The sequence below is a fragment of the Seriola aureovittata genome, chromosome 7 (genome assembly GCF_021018895.1).
Source record: "Seriola aureovittata isolate HTS-2021-v1 ecotype China chromosome 7, ASM2101889v1, whole genome shotgun sequence".
Classification (NCBI taxonomy): Eukaryota; Metazoa; Chordata; class Actinopteri; order Carangiformes; family Carangidae; genus Seriola; species Seriola aureovittata.
The window spans coordinates 10369137-10388209 of NC_079370.1; the positions used below are offsets into that span (position 1 = coordinate 10369137).

At 39.6% G+C, this 19073-nt stretch overlaps 2 protein-coding genes across 5 annotated transcripts; one reads left to right on the forward strand and one right to left on the reverse strand.

The window, feature by feature from the left end:
* Positions 1–1494: 1494 nt before the first annotated feature.
* Positions 1495–13799, reverse strand: dedd1 (death effector domain-containing 1). 3 transcript variants are annotated; one of them, XM_056380308.1, is made up of 7 exons: positions 13671–13799; positions 13113–13321; positions 12011–12534; positions 11737–11865; positions 10971–11114; positions 3126–3491; positions 1495–2801 (listed from the first exon to the last, which is right to left on the reverse strand). In XM_056380308.1, the coding sequence occupies exons 2-7, from the start codon at positions 13151–13153 to the stop codon at positions 2788–2790; spliced, it is 1218 nt and encodes a 405-aa protein (XP_056236283.1). In that variant the 5' UTR covers positions 13154–13321; positions 13671–13799; the 3' UTR covers positions 1495–2787. The 3 variants fall into 3 exon arrangements, with proteins under 3 accessions (XP_056236283.1, XP_056236284.1, XP_056236282.1); XM_056380309.1 differs by having other exon boundaries at positions 1495–3491; positions 13117–13321; positions 13671–13798; XM_056380307.1 differs by having other exon boundaries at positions 1495–3491; positions 13671–13798.
* Positions 13800–14469: 670 nt separating this feature from the next.
* On the forward strand, positions 14470–18577 carry rabac1 (Rab acceptor 1 (prenylated)). 2 transcript variants are annotated; one of them, XM_056380354.1, is made up of 6 exons: positions 14470–14619; positions 15695–15830; positions 16169–16381; positions 16677–16774; positions 17279–17380; positions 17622–18577. In XM_056380354.1, exons 2-6 carry the CDS (start codon positions 15709–15711, stop codon positions 17708–17710), a joined length of 624 nt encoding a protein of 207 aa, XP_056236329.1. In that variant the 5' UTR covers positions 14470–14619; positions 15695–15708; the 3' UTR covers positions 17711–18577. The 2 variants fall into 2 exon arrangements, with proteins under 2 accessions (XP_056236329.1, XP_056236330.1); XM_056380355.1 differs by having other exon boundaries at positions 14549–14619; positions 15698–15830.
* Positions 18578–19073: the final 496 nt, after the last annotated feature.

Consider the following 19073-nt stretch of genomic DNA (forward strand, 5'->3'; position numbering starts at 1 on the left):
CACTATTCCTAATTTAAGTATTGATTTAGCATCCTCAAAACAAGGAATAAAATGCTCCTTACAAATATATTCTGAGGACTTTGCCATAATCTTTGTACTACAGAGCTAAATAAATGAGAAGTATATTTAATATATAAAATATATAAATATATATATATTTTTAAAAGGTTTCTTTTAAAAGGTGAAAGAGAAGCACATAATCTCAACTCTATAGGAGGTCACTGATGTAATGTGAAGCAAGGATATGAAAGTATTTGAAAATAAAAATCAAGCTTGTAGTTTCTAGACTAAGAAGTGTTTGTAGGTATTATATAGCACTAATTTTGGGGAGGAAAGCCTCCTTCCTAACATCAGTCCTGAGGACCAGAACCATGTTTGAGTTTAAGCTGTGTCATTCTGCTGCTTTGTGGATGAAAATGGCACTTCATTGTCTAAAATATGACATTTCTGAGATTTATGATTAAAAATGTTACGTACCATCTATAGGAAATTAACTTGAAATAACATTTTCATGATGCTTGTGCTTTACGCCTGACTCATTTGGACATATTAACAAAAAGTATTTTGCATATTGTTTGCAAAAATTTTAAGTGTAAATGTTTAACTTTTGAAATTGAATACAGGCAAATTTTCTGGCAATGGTTTTTACGTCACACAATTCAACATGAAAACCAAAAGTGCCGTGTCATTATGTTCACTGTAATCACATCTTCAAGCAAGTGAATAGTACAAGGAAGAAAGAAATAGCACAAGGATAGGTAGTTTGATAAGATGTTCGAAGCACACACCATTCTGGAGTTTCATCATGCTGACAGCTTAGAGCAAGGAGAAATAATTAAGGATCTGATCCACGGTGACCTGCATTCGATGGACCTCTTCAGACCGTTTGGGGGCAGGGAGAGGGCGCGTTCCCACTAATACAGGTAGGGAGGCTGGAGGGAAAAATGACAATTCAGAAAACTGCTCAAAAAGAACAAATACTATAACAAAGTGTGATACAAAGACACTCAAGTAAGACAGAGGGATTTCAGAATATGACAAGGTGCTAGGTTTAAGAGATTTTGGTTAGATTTGGAAACGGCTCATTTTCAGAACTTCCTACAAGAAAACAGGTGAAAAACACTTGCATGTACACTGTACTGCTGATAATACATTTTTTTATGCTGTGTATGTCACAAATTAACATTTTTAAAACTATAACATATTAAACTATAGACATATTAAGTTGTCTGGCTGTCACAAGTGTTTTAACAAGTACTTTAGGTTAACAACAGCTTGTCTATAAAATGTTTGGAATTGAATATGGACAACTTTGATGATAAATTAATCTTAGATGTTTGGGGGAAATTTGAATAATGCATTTGAATAAAATGAACCCCTGTGTATTTCTACAATGTCCTCCTGTTGCATTACATTTTCAGCAACATTGTGGAAATTTCCGTTATTAATACAATAAAGGTTGTTATAAAAAAAAAGTCAATGTGCACAAATGGCTTTAGACCATCAAACTTTTATTATTCACCAGAAATTATTTCTAATATACAAAGATTTCCACAAAAAGAACTGCTATACCAAAAGCAAATTTTCCTAACAAATATTCTCGTGAATAATGTTTTTTTTTTTCCTCTTATAAACAATACAAACATATGTTAATAAATTTGTTTACCAAAAACACAAGATTAAACATGGATATTGTCCCTTGTCCCTCCTTCTGCCCAGCCGGCAGGGCCTTGCACTTCAGACAGTAGCAAATCTGTCTGCTTAAGTCGTGCCTGTATGAAGGGACTTAGAGTGAGGGGCCTTATTGATCGTCTTCTATGAGTGAAGTCCAGGCATTAGTTCCAGCAGGGTGAGTAGACAGCTGTCCATGAGCCACTCTACTGGGCCAACATAGCAGGGCTGAGTGGAGCTGGGATGTGCACTTTTGATTTTGATCTCCCCAACATCACTTCTATTGACCGACGCACTGTCCTGTGCTTTACTTGCTGAGAGAAGCACTTGCTGGGGCCTCGCTGGAAGCCCGGACACAAGCCACCATTGCATTATCCGAGTAGCTGTTGACAAGCTTGTGATGATGAATCCTCCATGGTCTGCTGAGGCCTAGCCCTAATCACTGCTGTCATCTACTGGCAACTGCTGTATCCACTGACCACGGCAATCACAAGTTGGGTTATCGTGGTACACAAGGCTGAGAATCCTAGTGTTTGTTATCTAGGTATATATATGTGGACTAGGATCTCCAAAGTTAGACCAAAGGTCAGTTTATACTGAGAGCAGTCCACTTGCTCAAATTTCTCACACATTTTTCAAAGAACAGAAACTTTTCCTGCGAGGTAACTTTGTTCTTTAAATTAGTTTTGATTAGGCTAGCGTCAGTGCCAGTGAAAATTCATATTATGCCTCATGTCAAAAATGTCTTTAAAGAATGATTTGTTGAGTATAGTGGTCAGTTTGTATTTGAAATATTTCAAGAGCCATGTTGGGATTGGATGCCCACTGTCTATGTGTAAATATTGACAAAATGCACAAGAGTTTGGTATTATTGTGGCTCAATAAGCCTGTGTTTGGTCCCAAACCCTAACTAGGAGCATGTCAGTGTGTCACCACTACATAGTATTTTGTGTAATTTGTGGCAGCCCAGGTGTCTTATTTATAATTGTTTATAATTAACATTTTTTATGTTAGGAAGGGCTTACCACTTGATCTTGTGGCACAGCCTTGCTTGCTCCTGTTCTCAGTGAGACTAAAAAGGAAAAATCTTGACGTATCCTGTTTCATCCTGGTGTCCTATAAAGTAGCACCTGCGCATGAATCCAAAGGAAAAGCACATTGATCCATTATTATTCACATTTCTTTTTCAAATAATGACAATGGTTCAACTAAAAACAAAATGACTATTGAAAATGAAGGCCCTGTTATGAACAAAAACAACCAATGGTAAGTGCTGCCATCTAGTGATTATTACATGGATTGCAATTACAAAAAGAGGCCTTAAAAATGTTTCAAAATTTGCCAGTATCCTTAACTTTCAATAGAATTCCTTACAATTCCATTCTTCATAGTCAATATAATATACACGAAAGTCTTATCAGCCTACACAGCCCACTGAGTCTCTGTGCGCCCACCATTACTGGCTCTCCTGGCTCTCAGCAGCCTTCGGCCATCCTCATAGTCATCCTGGTCCACACTGATCAGCAGGCGGACTCCCTCTGTGCCCGCTGCCATCCTCAGGGAGTCTGTGATGAAAACTCCCTTCAGGGCCTCCAGCAGAGCTCCGCTTAGGTAGTCACCCCAGAAGGCCTCAAGGTTGTCCAGTTCTGTGAACTTGATGTCGCAGACGATGGAACCAAGGTCTCTGGCACGCAGCAGCAAGCTGGCTTGGCTGAACAACTCAAACTGCCGCTCCAGCGGCTGCTGCTTATCCGAGGAGACACCGTCGCGGAGTGCCGACTCATGCTCCAGGTATTCAGCCCGGACACGCAGGCGGATATCTGATAATGGAAGAGGGAGGAAGCAGTGGTGGAAAAAGGGGTGAGGGTGTGGTGGGAGGAAAGTGAGGGGTGAAAAAATGGTAGAAGAGTAGAGGGGCGAAAGTGAATAATGAGGGCAAGGCAAACATACAGTGAGTAAAGGAGGGAGGACAGAAGGAAAAAAAGACAGTAGAAGGGTGAGGAAAGGGAGGATAGGTTACAGAAAAAGTGAAAAGAAGTGAACAGTGGAAGTCAAATTGGATAGGCCCACAAACAGAAAGGGAGGAGGTCAGGAAGTCAAAACAAAGGGTAGAGACACAGGAACAAGACAAAATCGTTAAATGGCAGCTCATTTACATTATCTACATTGCATTACATTGGGCACGATTTAAAAATAGGATTCAAGAGCAGAGTTCCAAAAAGGAGATTGTGACCAAATAGGCTGATTCGTGGCTGGAGAGGAAATTGTGTGGTGAAATACTTCAGTATATTTCTTTTGATAAAAGCCTGTTAAAAGAGCAAATAAAATGGTGCAGCAGGGCAGAGCAAACTTAATAGTGTAGGGCACCGGAGCTATACAAACCCAGCTATGACAACTGTGTGCATTTTTGTGCTAAATACTGCTTCTAGTCCTTCAGAATTAGTTTTGGTTTTCCACAGTTTTAAGTATTAATGTCAGCTGTAAACTAGATGGCTGCCAGTGATCAGAAGAAACTGATGGATGAGAATTTTCACCCATATTTTTGGGCATTTTCAACATATATTAAGGCCATAGAGTTCATGTAATGAATCCATCTAAATGAACTTGGAAACCTTCAACAAATATCATGGTGGGCGAAATGAAAGGAACTTAACAGTGTCAAGCTCTGGAGTGGCTTTTTGTTCAAGTGTTTAAACACACCACATTCATTCTGATCAACATGTTTAATGCTGACAACAGATAGCTCCCGTAGTTCCTCAGTAACAGGATTGGCGGTCATGCAACAGCACAGCGAGAAAGATCAGAGGATACATACTGTGCTGAGCAAGAGCACCGCTGAGCCCGTCCCCATGTCATTATTCCAGAACTTCGAGTGGAAACCAGCTGCTGACGACTTTTGCTGCAACAAAAATCCATCTCTCCCACTCAAACCCCTTTAGTTTAGAGGTAAACAGTATTCACTGCCAATGACATCCATTTGTCTAGAAACGTCTCATTGCAAAGCTACGCAGAAACCTTTTTTTCCAAGCAGTTTTAAAGCCATAATTGCATCCCCCAGTATGTAAAACCCAGCACACACAAAACCTCTTCGCTGCTCTCCATCAAACTTTTTAAAAAGGGACAAATAAATGAATTCCTAATAAGGAAAAAATAAAATATGTGTCAGAATATATCTTCATATCTCTCGGACCCAGACGTATGTGTGTAAAGCTCATACTTATAGTTCTGATGGGAAGACAATGACCAGATTTTCAGTTATGGAACAGAAGGACCTTATTACAAGAGCACACCAAGGACCTGACTTGAACACTTATGAAGGTATGTACCTGGTTATCTATACAGTAGCTATGATTCCACAGATAAATGGTACATGCTTCAACTCATGAGCTGGGTCTACGCCTTCTCCATTCATATTTTGTCTGGGGCTATGGGGAATGGCGCCAGACTCAAGGGGGATGAAGTTTGGAAAATGCCAACATTAGAAATGCAAATGTTGAATTAAGGCATTGATTCTGCATCTCTTAACATTTGTAGGAGAGCAATAACCAAACACTGGCTTTTGCATTCATGCTTCATATGGCTGTAATTAGATTACTATGAAAACAGAGGATTGGATCAAAGGGGACGCTTAATCAATAAGGTTTAACAAATGTTATGCATGATTGAATATGCAGGGTTGGAAATAAGATCCTACTGAAAACCCACTTGCAGAAGGAGATCATTCAATTTATATTTCAGTTAGCCCATACAAAAGAAATGATGGCAAAAATGTTTTTGTTCATTAAAAGGCATTATGGTACAAGAACATGAAACACTGACATTTTACAGGAGTTTATGAGACATGTGATAGTGATTTGACAAATTATTAAACCCTGGTTCTATTACAATGGCTTAAATAATTGATATTTGTCTGTAATAATGATAATGATTGTTCAGGTCAGTCCATTGACAATACATACAGATACAAGATTGATACATTATGTTAAGGAAAACCGTGTTATACCACAGATTATAATTGTGCTTAGAGGACTTGGAGTGCCTATACCAAGTATGCACCCCCCCTCCTTTTTTCATGTTTTATTGTTTTACAGCATATATTAATAGTGGACTGCCAACATCTGGTGAAACTTATGAAGAAAAAAAGGAACATCGCAAACAAATTGCCAATTAATACTGATCAGTTCCTCAAAAGTACTGGTCAGGGGAAGTGTACAAAAAAAACTTACAGTGCAACAATACCCCTCAGTGCATAATCTTGAAAAAGTGCGTGTCTGTCTAGAGGAGGCCATATTTAAATATTGAGTGCTGATGCAACAACTAAAAAGAAAGGCCACCAAGAGACACTGTACACGCAACCATCATGCAGGTGCAGAGAAAGTCAGTATAGGAAAAACAATGACAAGCCATCAGCCATCTCTGAATCAAAGAGGAATGAAGTTTAACGGCCAAACAAAGCCAAAACTGAGGATTTTGTCCTCTTTGTTCGGCATAAGCCAATCGCTGCTCAGCCCGAGAAATACACTATCCCCACTATGAAGTGCAGTGGTGGCAGTATCATGCTGTGGGATGCATCTCTGCAGCAGGACCTGTATTGCTTGAGAAGGTAGAGGCTCAATTGAATGCAGCAAAATACAGAGAAATCCTTGAGGAAAACCTGCTGTAGACTGCAGGAGAACTGTGGCTCAGATTTGTTTCAGCACAATAACCTAGAAATTTGTACAGGTTTGTTTTCACTCAGACTAAATTCTTATCTGTAAATCTGTGTCAAAAATGCATCCACTGTGATTCAATGTTGTGATAGAATAAAACATAAAGATTACTAGGAGGGGGGATTGAAAGCATTTCATCATTGCACATATCTGGTCCTTACAAGCACATTGACAAATCATCAGTGACAAGATGTGTTTTAGCAGAATGTCAAATAGGGCATCCATCTTAAAAGGGGGATAGAATAGTGGAGAGGACCTTACTTTTACACCCTTTGAAATATTCAGTAGGGACTCAGTGAAATATGAAGTTAAAGCGCAGTTAACAGTTCGACCTTTTGGATCATTACACTGTGTGAGGGCTGTGGCTATGATAAACACCTGCCCTTCATGCAATTACTGTATTTATGGATGGCCTCCATTTCTACCTTCCCATTTCATACTTAGCAGGATGGAGGTAGAGATAGTGGTACTGAGGAGAAGGCCATTTAAAACCACAGGAACACAGTGATAGTCATTTTGTTAGGGTTACAGAGCACTTCACGCTTCATCAGACACAGAGACATCCACTTAGACAGGACATTAGGAAGCACAGCTTTCATTTTCTCACTTTAAACACCAAGCCCGTTTGGCTTCCTCCATCTCACCACCCCCCCCCCCCCACCCCAAAAAAAAAAAAAAAAAAAAAAGTTTAAGTACCCATTTACGAGGAGTCACTTGGCACGGAGAACTTCAACTCTTTATCGATCCGTTTTTCTGCTGAACGACTGACCGAGAGAGTGGAGAGTTAGGGGAGTATTGAGAGACAGGCAGACAGAACTCTCTCTTTTCCCCATAGACAATAATCACCCTCTGTACCATTTTGCGTAGTTTGAGCATTTAGTGTTCGTTCTCTCCCTCTCATTGTGTGTAAGGACACTGTTTTCCTGACACACAGGTTGGTCTGTTTAGAACTGCGAACACAGAGAAAGGAGAGAAAGAGAGAAAGAGACAAGCACAAGTGGGTTGGATATCTGTCGACTGGGTTGTTTTTTCAACATCAAGCAGGCATGGCACAGCACTCACTTCTCTTAGTTGTAATGAGGTTCGAGTCAGGGCAATAGTTGATACTGACAAGTTAATCAGCTCAGAAATGCCTTTATTGTGGCTCTACAATAAAACATGGTTGTGTCTAAGTGGGATGCTTGGGACTACTCTTACATTGACCAATCCCCTTACCCTCACCAACCAATTATTAAAGCCCCGACCATAACATTAATCAACAATGTCCATTAAACCAAGTAAGGGCCTTCACAAGCAACCCATTTAGATAGCACAAAACTACTGCTGAGCTGAAGGAACAAACACCTTATGGGTATTTGTAACAGCAATTGTCATTGTCAGAATGTAATTGAGACACTTCACTGAAAATGAGCTGGATCATGACAAGGAAGAGCATTTGAAGTCTGTTTGAATGCTAGGGGTCAGCATTGGACTGAACCGCCCTATCTATCTCTGCTCCCTCTTGACAAACGCACACCCAGGACTCACATGGGGCACAGAGATAAGATACAGCAGGAGCTTCCTTCAGCAGAGCAATGTTGGGTTATTTTCCTCAGAACTGCTTGAGTAAAGGTTACATAGGCCTTTTTTTTTTTTTTTTTTTTTTTTTAAACAGCTGCTTGTTGGCAGCCATTTTAGATTCTCCAAAATGGAATATAGGGTCCAGTCCTTATCAATGTATGAATGTGTGTCCCAAATTACCATTTTTTATAACTTGAAACTCCAGAGGTGGCTTACATGACATTTTAGTTCAACATTATGATTTGAGTTGATTAAATCTTAAGGCAGATGTTAACAACCACTTTTATGTTTTCCCACATGCGGTGATAACTGGCACTTTCACAAACATGTCCAGCATATTTCTGTTTTGTCTTTGCAGGTATAAACTGGGCTTTACTGCTGCAAGTTAAGCTCTTCAGTGTCCTTCACTAAACCCTAAACTGACAAACAAAATACCAGCACTCAAAGATGGATAATAATTGTGGGCCACAATAAACAAGAAGATTATCCATCTTTGAGTGCCGGTATTTTGTTTGTCAGGTCAGATTGCTACGACTGTGCACTGGATACATTGTCCAAGATTCGGAGCTGTGAACGCTGCTGCTCTTTACTATATCTTCACAAAACCCTAACTATAAAGCTTATTCAAACCTTAACCACAGATAGCCTAAAACTATATGAAACCATTTGATGCCATCATATTTGAGCTTTTCTGTTATTGTAAATGGTTTAGGGGCCAGTTCTGAATAAAGTTCCAACTCTTGTATTACTGTTGCAACTGAGCACAGCAAAAACTTGTGTTGACTTTCTCTACAACTTCACCAATGGAAAATGCTTCATGCATGCTGAATGCAACATTAAAATTTCAATTCAAACTTTACAGTGGAGCATGTACTGTAGCACTTGCTCAGTCCCTAAACCTGGTAAAGACTGGTTCTCATTCTCTTCAGCAATGTTATGCAGAGAATTTTCTCTAACATCAGACATATTTAAGCTATTTTCAGTGTAGTATGCAACACAATACAAAACATGTAATTATCATTTACATTCCTATTGTTGTACGCTTGCACAGCCACTAACATGTTATGGTCTAGCATGTCATCTAGTTGACCAAGGCTTACAATGACTGCTGGGCTTTCATCAAATTACTTTATAGTCATGTCGTTGTCTAACAAAATAAACACATGCATTGGCCATATTTGTGAAAATGTGTCAACTTCACCAGGATTATTATCCGCAGTGAATATCAGGGAATTTAAAATGGACTTTCACCACATATATCCCCATCAGTACGGTTTTAGTGAAATCAAATTTCCAAGATTAAAATCTAAAATCTGCTAAAGACTTCTTGGAAATATTTGAGGCTTGCTACTGAGGACTCTTGTCAGTTCTGTGAAACACTGACACCAACAACCCATGTCAGAAATAGATAAATAAGGAATCCCAAACAGAATGTTTTCTGATCCACAGTTCACAACACTAAATAACATTACAGGATGATTTTACTTTTAGAGCACATTATGTTTTCTGAGGGGGACAGGGTAGGGAGCAGCTACGCTATGATACACAAGCATCGAATACAGAGCAAAGTGGCAGCACCAACCCCTGTTGTAACAAGGGGGAGAGCCTCTTTTACCTTAGGCATCCGCCCAGACTTGTGAGAGAGCGCATGACTGAGTTGATCACATACACTGCAGTATGTATGGACAGAGTGGAGTGACAAGACTGTTTTGTTTTGTTCCTCAGTCTCCCCCTCTGTCTCCATGATCCATTGTGTCTTAGGTTACTCGATCTGAGTCACAATCCTGAGTCAACCTGGTGGAATCAAATGTGGAGTCAAGACAGCAACATGTTTATAGTCACAGGCACATCACTCATCCTGAATAACTAAGAGGGGCTGTCTTCATTGTCATATTTACTTATTTATTTTTTATTGTTTTAAAATCAATTTAGAATCATCAGGCCCTTGTGGAATTAGTATTTCGGCAACAGGCAAAGATGGACGTTCAAAAGACATGTTTGAGAAAGTCTACATGAATGACTAAGCAAACTTCACACAAAGAGTGACTGATGTGTTATCTGAATCGTACTGTGCTGAGAGAAACTAGCATAGACTGATTAAAAAGGCAGGCAATAGTTGAAACATCGAGCGGGACATTGTTAACGGATTATATAGTGCAGCTTTCCAGAGAAGTTAGATCGCTTTGAACAACTGCTCAAAATCCTTTTTCAAGAAGATATGCAAGGTTTGAGAGTTGACTCTTGTGACTTCTAGTGGTGACTGAACAATTTCATTCAGTATAGAGTAGACAAAGGGACAGGAGACAACCTACCAGTCTGCGCTCTTATCAACAGCAGCAGCTGAATATAGTCCAATGGGTTAGAGAAAAGGTTAAATGAGGGGGGAAAAGTGCAAAGAAGGACTGAATGGAAAAACAGATAGGGTGACAAATTTCCCTGATGTTGATGTTAGTGTTAAGAGCATGACAATGTCAGAGCATGACAATAAAAAAAGAACATGTCAGTCAACTGTACTACAGTCCAGCTGCTATTTAGGAATAACTGGATCATAGTAATTGCTCCAGTTCTTCTGAAATGTTAGTAATGTGTCAAACTTTCTCTCTGTTCTTTACATTTTTCTTTCTCCACAAAAGAGAGTGAATAAACATGGTTGAATCTTTTCTTTGTAACACAAAAAGTTCAAAAGGAATTTAACACTGACTGAGTGCACAAGTTTAAGCCTTAAGATATTATGGGCAGATTGTTTGAAAAATTAAAATAAAGAAAAAAATAAAAAAACTCAGACTTGGCATGCTGACTGCTTAAATCAAGCTGAGGTTCAGCATAGACAACATCAGAATTAAGAAGGTAAAACAGGAAATGTGTTGATGCTGCAGTTAACAGACTGAATGAGATACTGAAACTTATATGGTTAATAAAAACAAAGGAGGAGAGGTGATGTGGAAGAGAAAATGGGGGGATGACGGCAGTACTGAAAGCAAGAGAAAAACTACAGCAGGGACAGGTTAAGAATGCAGGAACGGCACTCACCACAGGACACTTTATGCGGTGGTGGTGGTGGTGGATGCAGTGGCTGGTCCTGTCTGCTTGTTTTCTTGGGCCTACGGCTCCAGCCATTTCCTCTCTTCTTCCTCCTCCTTCTAGCGGTTGGCTCAGGCATAGGAGGGTAAATTCCTGACAGAACAGGTATGGAATTAGTTTGTAGAATTAGGATAATAAGGTATCAGCATGGATGGGGTACCTTTGGGATTGGTGTTGTCCTTTTTGATTTCTGTTCCTTTCATCCCATTTTGTTAATTGCTCCATGTTTATCTGTTTCTGCCCATATCTGAGCAAAACATCCTTTGTTTTACCCATGGAAGGTTCACCACAGGCAGCAAAACTACTCTTAATGCTTCAACTGAGTGCAATGTAATTCTGACCCGGGGAAAACCACTTTCAATTATTTAATGATGCACATATACATGCCTAGTACAACAGAAGAATGGAGACGAAACCAGTGCCTCTTCACGAAAAAGTAGGCACTGGTGTTAAGTGTAGTGTAAAAGTGTTACACTGTAAGCAATGATAAACACTTATTTTTGGACAGTCTGCCTCCTTGACTGACAAAAAGGTGTGTGGAAACATTGTAGATTCAAGAAAATGTAATGTCTGCCACAAAGTTAGAGAAATTTTCCTTTGACAAAGCTCAACGGAGAACTTTAAAGACACATTTAAAAACACAAACATATACACACAGTTAAAAACTACATCTGAGCTCTCCAGTCAGCTAAATGCTATACTACAGTGCACTTACCAGTTCTCAACTGCTGTGTGAAAGAAGGGAAAGGTATTTCTGTCTGTCTACAGCTGTGTCGCATTCCAGAGACGCACACCAACTCCCTGTTCTTGGTCCCATACCTCCATCCAGTTCTCTCTGGAGAAACTGAAAAGCAGAAAAACATAGATTAGCAATCATTAGGCTAGGGCTAATAGGACAGGAATGCAGTTATGACTGACATATTCTTGAAGGCCATTATGTGGAGAGGCAGAAGCCACTGCAGTCAATCACTCCTGTGATTCATCCTCACCTGTCCTCCTTTTCTTGTGGGACACTAAAGGCAGCAGATCATGACGGGTGAGGACTCTTAGTAGTTGCAGGAGTGGCTCCAGGTTGCCATCACTGAGGTATCCTCGCCTTTCTAGCTCTAGCAACAGCTCAAGGCCACTCTTGGGCTCATATGAGGCCACTAAGGGATGCTGGGAGGCTTGAGGCTTTAGACGCCTCCATGCCTTTAGCAACTCAGGACTCGGGGACACACCTGAGTCATCTGGATCACCCTCATGGTGCTCAACTGTCCAGCCTTCTGGGTCAAGAGGGTGTTGTGCAGAACAGGTTTCATTCAGAAGGAATGACAGCACCTCAATGTCAGTCTCTGTCAGCTGAGAACCAACTATTTCAAAGACCTCATGGAGAGACAGCATCCCATAGTAGTTTAGACACTCCGTTTCATCCCAGCATAGTGAGTCCCTGAGAGGGTACCCTTGGTGATGGACGGCAGCCATAATCAGCGTCTGCCTATGGCCTCTCTCCACCTTCCCAGCTGTATCAAGACTGTTCAGAATAAAATAAATAAATAAAAACACACACAGACATTACATTAATAGACATGTAAAGATGCAACTCTCCACTGCAAAGTCTGGAAATAACAGGACATGCTTCTGGTGTTCTGTAGCTCAGCCTTATGAGGCTTACAAACACCACCTAAAATAAAATGCTGTTCAGCAGCGCAAGCCAGCAAATTAAATTATACTTGCTTTTTCATGTAAAGTCTGCATCATTATCTAAATTAGGTTTGACCTCCATTTTCTGCCATGTTGTATATGCCCGTATTTCCTCTATGCTGTATATTTACTGAATATTGTGAGAAAGAAAATGTAATTGAATTGTATTCTGTATAGTTGTTTTAGAGGTATGTTCCTGGAAAAGACTGAAAAGCAGACGTCTCAACGAGGGACTGACAAAAACCAAGCTAAGCTACATTCCTTGAAAACTAGCTATCCAAAACAAACGTCGTCTGTGCTATAACCCCAAGCTAATGTTAATGTAATCATAACACTGAAGCGTTACGCCCGTGTTGTCGTTTACAATGTTGAAAGGCCTGTTTCTGCAAACTCGGCAGTCCTACCTACCTACCTACTGTCGCAGTCTGCTCGACGCTGAGTTGAAACATGTAATGCAAAATGTCAGCTGTGAATGTGCTATGTTGTCGTCGTTTTTCAAATAATATCTACTAAAGCAACTGGAAGCCGAGGAGAGTCGTAGTAGTTCCTTATACGCCCAGCAGCAACCGGTGGAGCAAATTACCCCCTTGCCACGTTACGTAACCAGTCACGTTTCTCTGAGGAAAAAAAAACATCACAAACATCAGGAAAAAAATGGCACTTCAAACAGCTATATAGCTAAATGAACAAGCTGAACTTATCAAGCTTGGTGTATAATGACTAAATATAACAAATATACCGTTCACTATGGACAGAAATGTGTACTGCATCAACAATAACGGACATTAACGGGAAATTACTTGCTTGCAAACAACGTTGTTATCTTACGTTAGCTTAACACGGGCCTTGATACAGACGGGCCCTGGGTTATATATCGATGTTAACGCAAAAAGAAACGGGTATTAAAAAAGAGTTTACTGTATTCTGAAAGCGATATTTAAAAATGCAAAGCGACTGACAACTCACCTTTCTAGTTATTAGCGTTGGGTTATCTGGAAACTCCCACAGCGCTTTACAGTACTGGCAGTAGCACAATAACTCAGAAGAACGAACCAATCAAAACCCTCCGCCATCACGATGACGTCACATCACGTTTTAATGTCACTGATCTACAGTCAGATTTTCTCCACTGTGGCGGCACAACTGAAGAAAACACAACTGATCACAAGTCAGTTGTTTTAATACTATTGTCTCAGCTGTGTCGCAAAAAAAATAAACAAAAAAAAAACAAAACATGCAGCGTTTTCCCCATAACATATCGCTGCCCTCCCTATCGCTCAGTACCACTAGGAACTGTGAAAAGAAACATGTCTTCAAAAAGTAAAGAGAATATTAAAGGATCAGGTCCTAGTTTGTTGCTGGTCTGTGCATGAAGTATAATTCTTCTGCAGTGGTTCACGTTGTATAATGAAAAATGCCAGTTTTGTGGGTATTGCCTAATTTCATTATCCTATTTGTGCTAATTAACTTTTTATAGTGGTGCAATAGGTATCAGATGCTCATATGTTTTTGTGCAGTTTTTAATTTGTAAAGTAACTAAAGCAGCTACATAAATATACTGCGGTACAAGGCAAGTACAATATTTTCCTCTGAATTGCAGTGGAGTAAAAGTGGCAAAAAAAATGCCCAAGTAAATTACAAGTACATCAGTTTTGCACTTAAGTACAGTACTTGAGTAGATGCACTTAGTTACTACTCACTATTTTAATGACAGAGTGAAAGCAAGCTATTAGTAGCCGAACTGAACCTTTAAGATCAAACTTCAAACACCACAGCAGAAGATGGCAGTTCTCTATGTGGTCAGTAGGTGGCGGTGTTCTGTGCCTAGACAGCAGGAAGTTAAGTGACATCCACATCACATCCGTGAACCAGAACAGCAACAGAAGACGGTAGGCATTCCCACCAAACTTCTACCGTGAGTATATTTGATTAAACGACTTGGGATTTGACCGTTCAGACGGGTCTTGTCTTCTTTGTGTTATCTTCAAGCATCCACCGCTGTGTGCGGTATGGTGATGAAAAACGATCTCTCTGCTGGGATCTGTAGTGGACGTCAACGTTAATGCTGAAGCTAGCTATGACAATCTTTCGAACAACCAGCAAAGTTGTCTTTACTAAGCATTAATATTTTTCATATATAACGGCACATATGTAGAGAAATTAGAAACTTTATCTAAGTTATTTTTTAAAAATGAAGACTGTAGTCGTATGTTGGCAACAGTCTCTTAAATATCCTACTTGTTTAGTGATGTGGCAGTGACCAAGCCCTGTCTTTTGTTGACCAAATTTTTCCACTCCTGAAATACTGCACTGCAGCTAAGCAGCTAGATCAACTGTGACGCTTCAGTGTTATGTGAGTGACACAAATATCAAGTGTGTGGGCATCTAAGTGTTGTTACGAACAAAAAAGTTACCAGCTACTTACTTGCTTATTGATTTAGCTTAGTTTATTTATTTGTTTATTTTTATGTGAAATGTTTTGGCACTTGTCACAATTGATTACTCTATTAATTTTAACTAATTGTTGGAGGAGTTAGTCTATTCCGAAATATCTAAAGTATTAACTAATAGCTATCAAGATTTACAAGATACAATAGGGATTTTTTTAATTGCTGATTTAGTCTTTTTAGAAAATTATTACAAAAAAACCCCCCAAAAACAATTTAAAATTACATTAAATTAAAAAATCAGGCAACTCTTCACCTTTTTCAAGGTATAACCTTAACTGGTATTTTGTATTTAATATGATTGGTCGATTATTCATCTGAATTGTAATTGATGAATTATTTATTAGATCCAGCGCCTGTATGACACCTGAGTCTTGGTACAATAACAGAATTATACTTTACAATATCTGATTTTACTGAGTACAAACATTGCTACTTCTCATTTCTGCTACAGGCTGACCTAATCCTGTAGAGGAAAAAATGAATAGCTAACGAAAATGATGTACTCATTTTTCTGTTTGTTCACTTGCTGTTGCCTTGCAGCAGACAGTCTGTAGATGTCATCTGGAGCTCCAAAGGGGGAGAACTGTCTTGTAGACATGGACAGCAAGGCTGGAGATCTGTTCAGTGCTGATGATGCTCATCCAACTGGCACAGGTGGCGTTGGAATCATGGCAAAGTAAGGGCTCATATCTTTTTATGTTTTTGTGGGAATCAATCATATAGTAGTAATGGTAATGCTGTTATCAAGAGGGTTGTGATTCTGTGTTGCTCAAATTTTCTCCCTTCTACGTGATTGAAATAAACTGAACGATCTGATACTATTGTTTATTGGTCTACAATGCAGACAAGTTGTATTAAATCATCCACCTCCCACCAGATATCTAAGGGCCTTTATAGATACCTCCAATCTACAGCTAACAGAGCAACTAATCTCTGTAGGTCTGTTTGGAATGTTGCTTTATGAGAAACGTAATACTTCCTCATGTATTCACTCCTTAATGTCTTATTTCACAGGCTCTGGCTCCCTAAAGGCTTCTCAGTCAGTATGGCTAAAGAGTGGATTGACAGGCGTCGAGTGTCCATTCGACCATGGGCTAGCTTCGTGGACCAACGCAAGTTTTCAAAACCTCGCAATTTCGGAGAGTTGTGTCAGAGGGTGGTGAAAAACGTGGAAACTTACAACAGCAACTACACCTTCATCTTCCTGGGTCTCATCCTCTACTGCATGTAAGGCCAAAAACAAGTTTGTATTGTCTTGTTTTGTCTCTGGGAATATTTTCACCTACTGCTGATCAGCTCTTACTAACACAGCCTGTGCCCTATGTGCATATAGGAACTTTCTAAAAACAGTTCAGGTTTTCACAGATCTGTTTCGGCCACTGCATATATTAAAAAAGGAGACAGAAAAATGAAAAATAATATGATTTAAGCTTTAAGGTTTAATCTAAGACTTAACAAATTGTAAAAATGCTGCTTAAATTAGCACCTGATTGATAAGACTGTCAATGTTTCTTCTCCTCAGTATCAGCTCTCCCATGCTGCTGATTGCCTTGGCTGTGTTCGCTGGCGCCTTCTACATTATCCACCTCAAATCCCTGGAGTCCAAACTGGTTGTCCTCGGTGAGTGAAGCTGTCACATATAAGTGTTCCTGCTACTTATTGTGGAATCACCAGGAATATTTGAATCATATTTGAAATATCCATCTTTGTGTTTGTGTGTGTTGGCCAAGAGAAACCAAGCCCACCCATATTAGTTCAAATATTTAAAACCGTATTATTTTTTTTTACAAAAAGGTGCTTCATTTTGTTGCAATAACAATTCATTTTCTAATCATATAGTAAAACAAGTGAAAGTTGCACTTGTTTTACTATATGAACAGAACATGATTTGTTTGTATGTTGCTTTGACAGGTAAAGAAATGCTGAAACAGTTTGTTTCTTCAGGAATAGAGTGCATACACTTCACTCATAATAATGGACTTAGTCTAGTCTATAAAAATAAAATATCATTGAGATTTTAATATTATTTTACCAGTCAACTTAACCAGATTTAAATGAGGTATCAAATAACTACTTACAGTTAGTGGCATGTATCGTCAAATCTGCAATTTCCTTGTCAACCAGGCAAGGAGCTGGCTGTCCCTCACCAGATGAGCCTTGCTGGAGCTGTCTCTCTGCCTGTGTTCTGGTTGGCTGGAGCTGGAGCTGCAGTCTTTTGGGTTCTAGGTAAGCCAAACAACATTAGTTGTCATTCATTATTTATGCTAGTCATGCAGGAACATTTGTTGCAAAGCTGGTCAGGGCACTGTAGCCCCTGTGTTTCTGTGATATTATTAATGTTTTAAATGATATTGTACTGTTGGATTGAGTGAAAATCTCTGTGTAAAAATGTTAAAAGAAAAACCTTCCTCCTCATTGTTCTTTCCCTTCACATTCCCCCTTTTCCATTTGTCTCGTCTCCTGTCAGGAGCGACACTGTTTGTGATTGGCTCTCATGCTGCGTTCCGTGAGATGGAGGGATCAGACATGGAAGAGCTCTTGATGGAGCCGGTGTGAAAAGCAGGCTGAACTCCCAACAGGTGCTGGTTGACGATCGGGCTTCACTTTGACCCTGTAATTGCATTAGCCCAGAGGGATTGAGGAAAAAACTACTCTTAGATCTGTGATTCCTTAGCTACATGCTACGTGCATCCTGTGTTCCCTGTATTTTAATTTTGCCAGTGTATCAAGAATGCACCTCGTCTTTCCTCTGAAATAGTTGCTGTTACAAACTGTATAGCTTTTCTCAAATTCATTCGCACACATAACTTGCCATATGCACAAATAATTCATTTGTAATTTAGTATTTAAGCACATTATCATACACATTGTATGCCTTTCTCTATGAATTTTAAACTGTGGATGCCTCTGGTTTGTGTCAAATAGCCTTTTTCTCCCTGCAACATCTGGGAAACAGCTTCTGTCTTTTTCTTTATGTAAAGATTATATATACATGCAATGTTCTCACTTCTAAACTGCTACAAAACAATGAATTTTCCAAAGAACAATTGCCATTTAAAGCTTTAAAAATAAACCTCTTATTATGACCACGCACAAATAAAACAATGCTTTTGTTTGAGAGTGCACAAACAAAACTGGTATTTCTAATAGGCTACTTACTAACATAGATAAATTGATGAGAAGACATCTTAAAAGGTCAGTGCTTAGTAATGGTGTTTTTTATTGGGGATAATATGGTACTTTGCTGACAGTATGCACATTTATCAGCTCTGCTGGCAGTATTCAGATCTGAAGGTCATCCTGTAAACCTGAAATATTTCTTTTTTGAAAATAATTATTCCTTTGTTTACATTTTAATGTAATTTGTGTGGTTTTGTATTTAATGATATCTCGGGAGTGCAATAAACCCCTGATGTAAGATGGCTTCTTATTGGTTTCTTTGTTATTTTGCCATTTATTAATTCAGGTAGTTTTTTTTTTTTTCCATTCATGCAAAACTACAATTGACTCATATTTGTGGATGCAAGGCACGAGTCGCAGTGAACTCAGTGGCCCCTCGGCACTTAGTTTGTACATTTCTTCATTATTCTGGTCTGGTCTGAATACACAGTGGAATAGGACAGTTCCAACCCTCCTGGCTCCTCCGTCTGTAGTACACCAAACACTGCAGCGCTCACCGACCCCCTCTTATCCCCCCTGCGGTCCCCCTCTTGTCCCCCTTTTCACGTGACCCCTCTGACCTGTGCTCTGTGACAGCACAGCAAGAGCACCCCATGCTCAGGTTGCCATGGCGATGACCTTGGAGGGCCCCAGTCAGACACACACACTCGCTTACACACTGCGGCAAAGGCGAGCGATCGATATTCTATTATACGGAGGGTGGCGAGGAGGGAGAGAGGAGAGTCGCACTGCAGTGAGC

What these genes read in the sequence shown, in the direction of transcription:
- dedd1 (XM_056380307.1), bottom strand. Translation starts at nt 13,153, where the DNA reads ATGTTTCAACTCAGCGTCGAGCAGACTGCGACAGTAGGTAG. An exon ending in CAGACTGCGACAGTAGGTAG is followed by an intron (nt 12,535 to 13,112) that starts GTAGGTAGGACT and finishes TATTCTGAACAG; the next exon opens with TCTTGATACAGCTGGGAAGG. An exon ending in ACCGCATAAAGTGTCCTGTG is followed by an intron (nt 3,492 to 10,970) that starts GTGAGTGCCGTT and finishes TTCCATTATCAG; the next exon opens with ATATCCGCCTGCGTGTCCGG.
- rabac1 (XM_056380354.1), top strand. Translation starts at nt 15,709, where the DNA reads ATGTCATCTGGAGCTCCAAAGGGGGAGAACTGTCTTGTAGACATGGAC. An exon ending in GGCGTTGGAATCATGGCAAA is followed by an intron (nt 15,831 to 16,168) that starts GTAAGGGCTCAT and finishes CTTATTTCACAG; the next exon opens with GCTCTGGCTCCCTAAAGGCT. An exon ending in TGCAGTCTTTTGGGTTCTAG is followed by an intron (nt 17,381 to 17,621) that starts GTAAGCCAAACA and finishes GTCTCCTGTCAG; the next exon opens with GAGCGACACTGTTTGTGATT.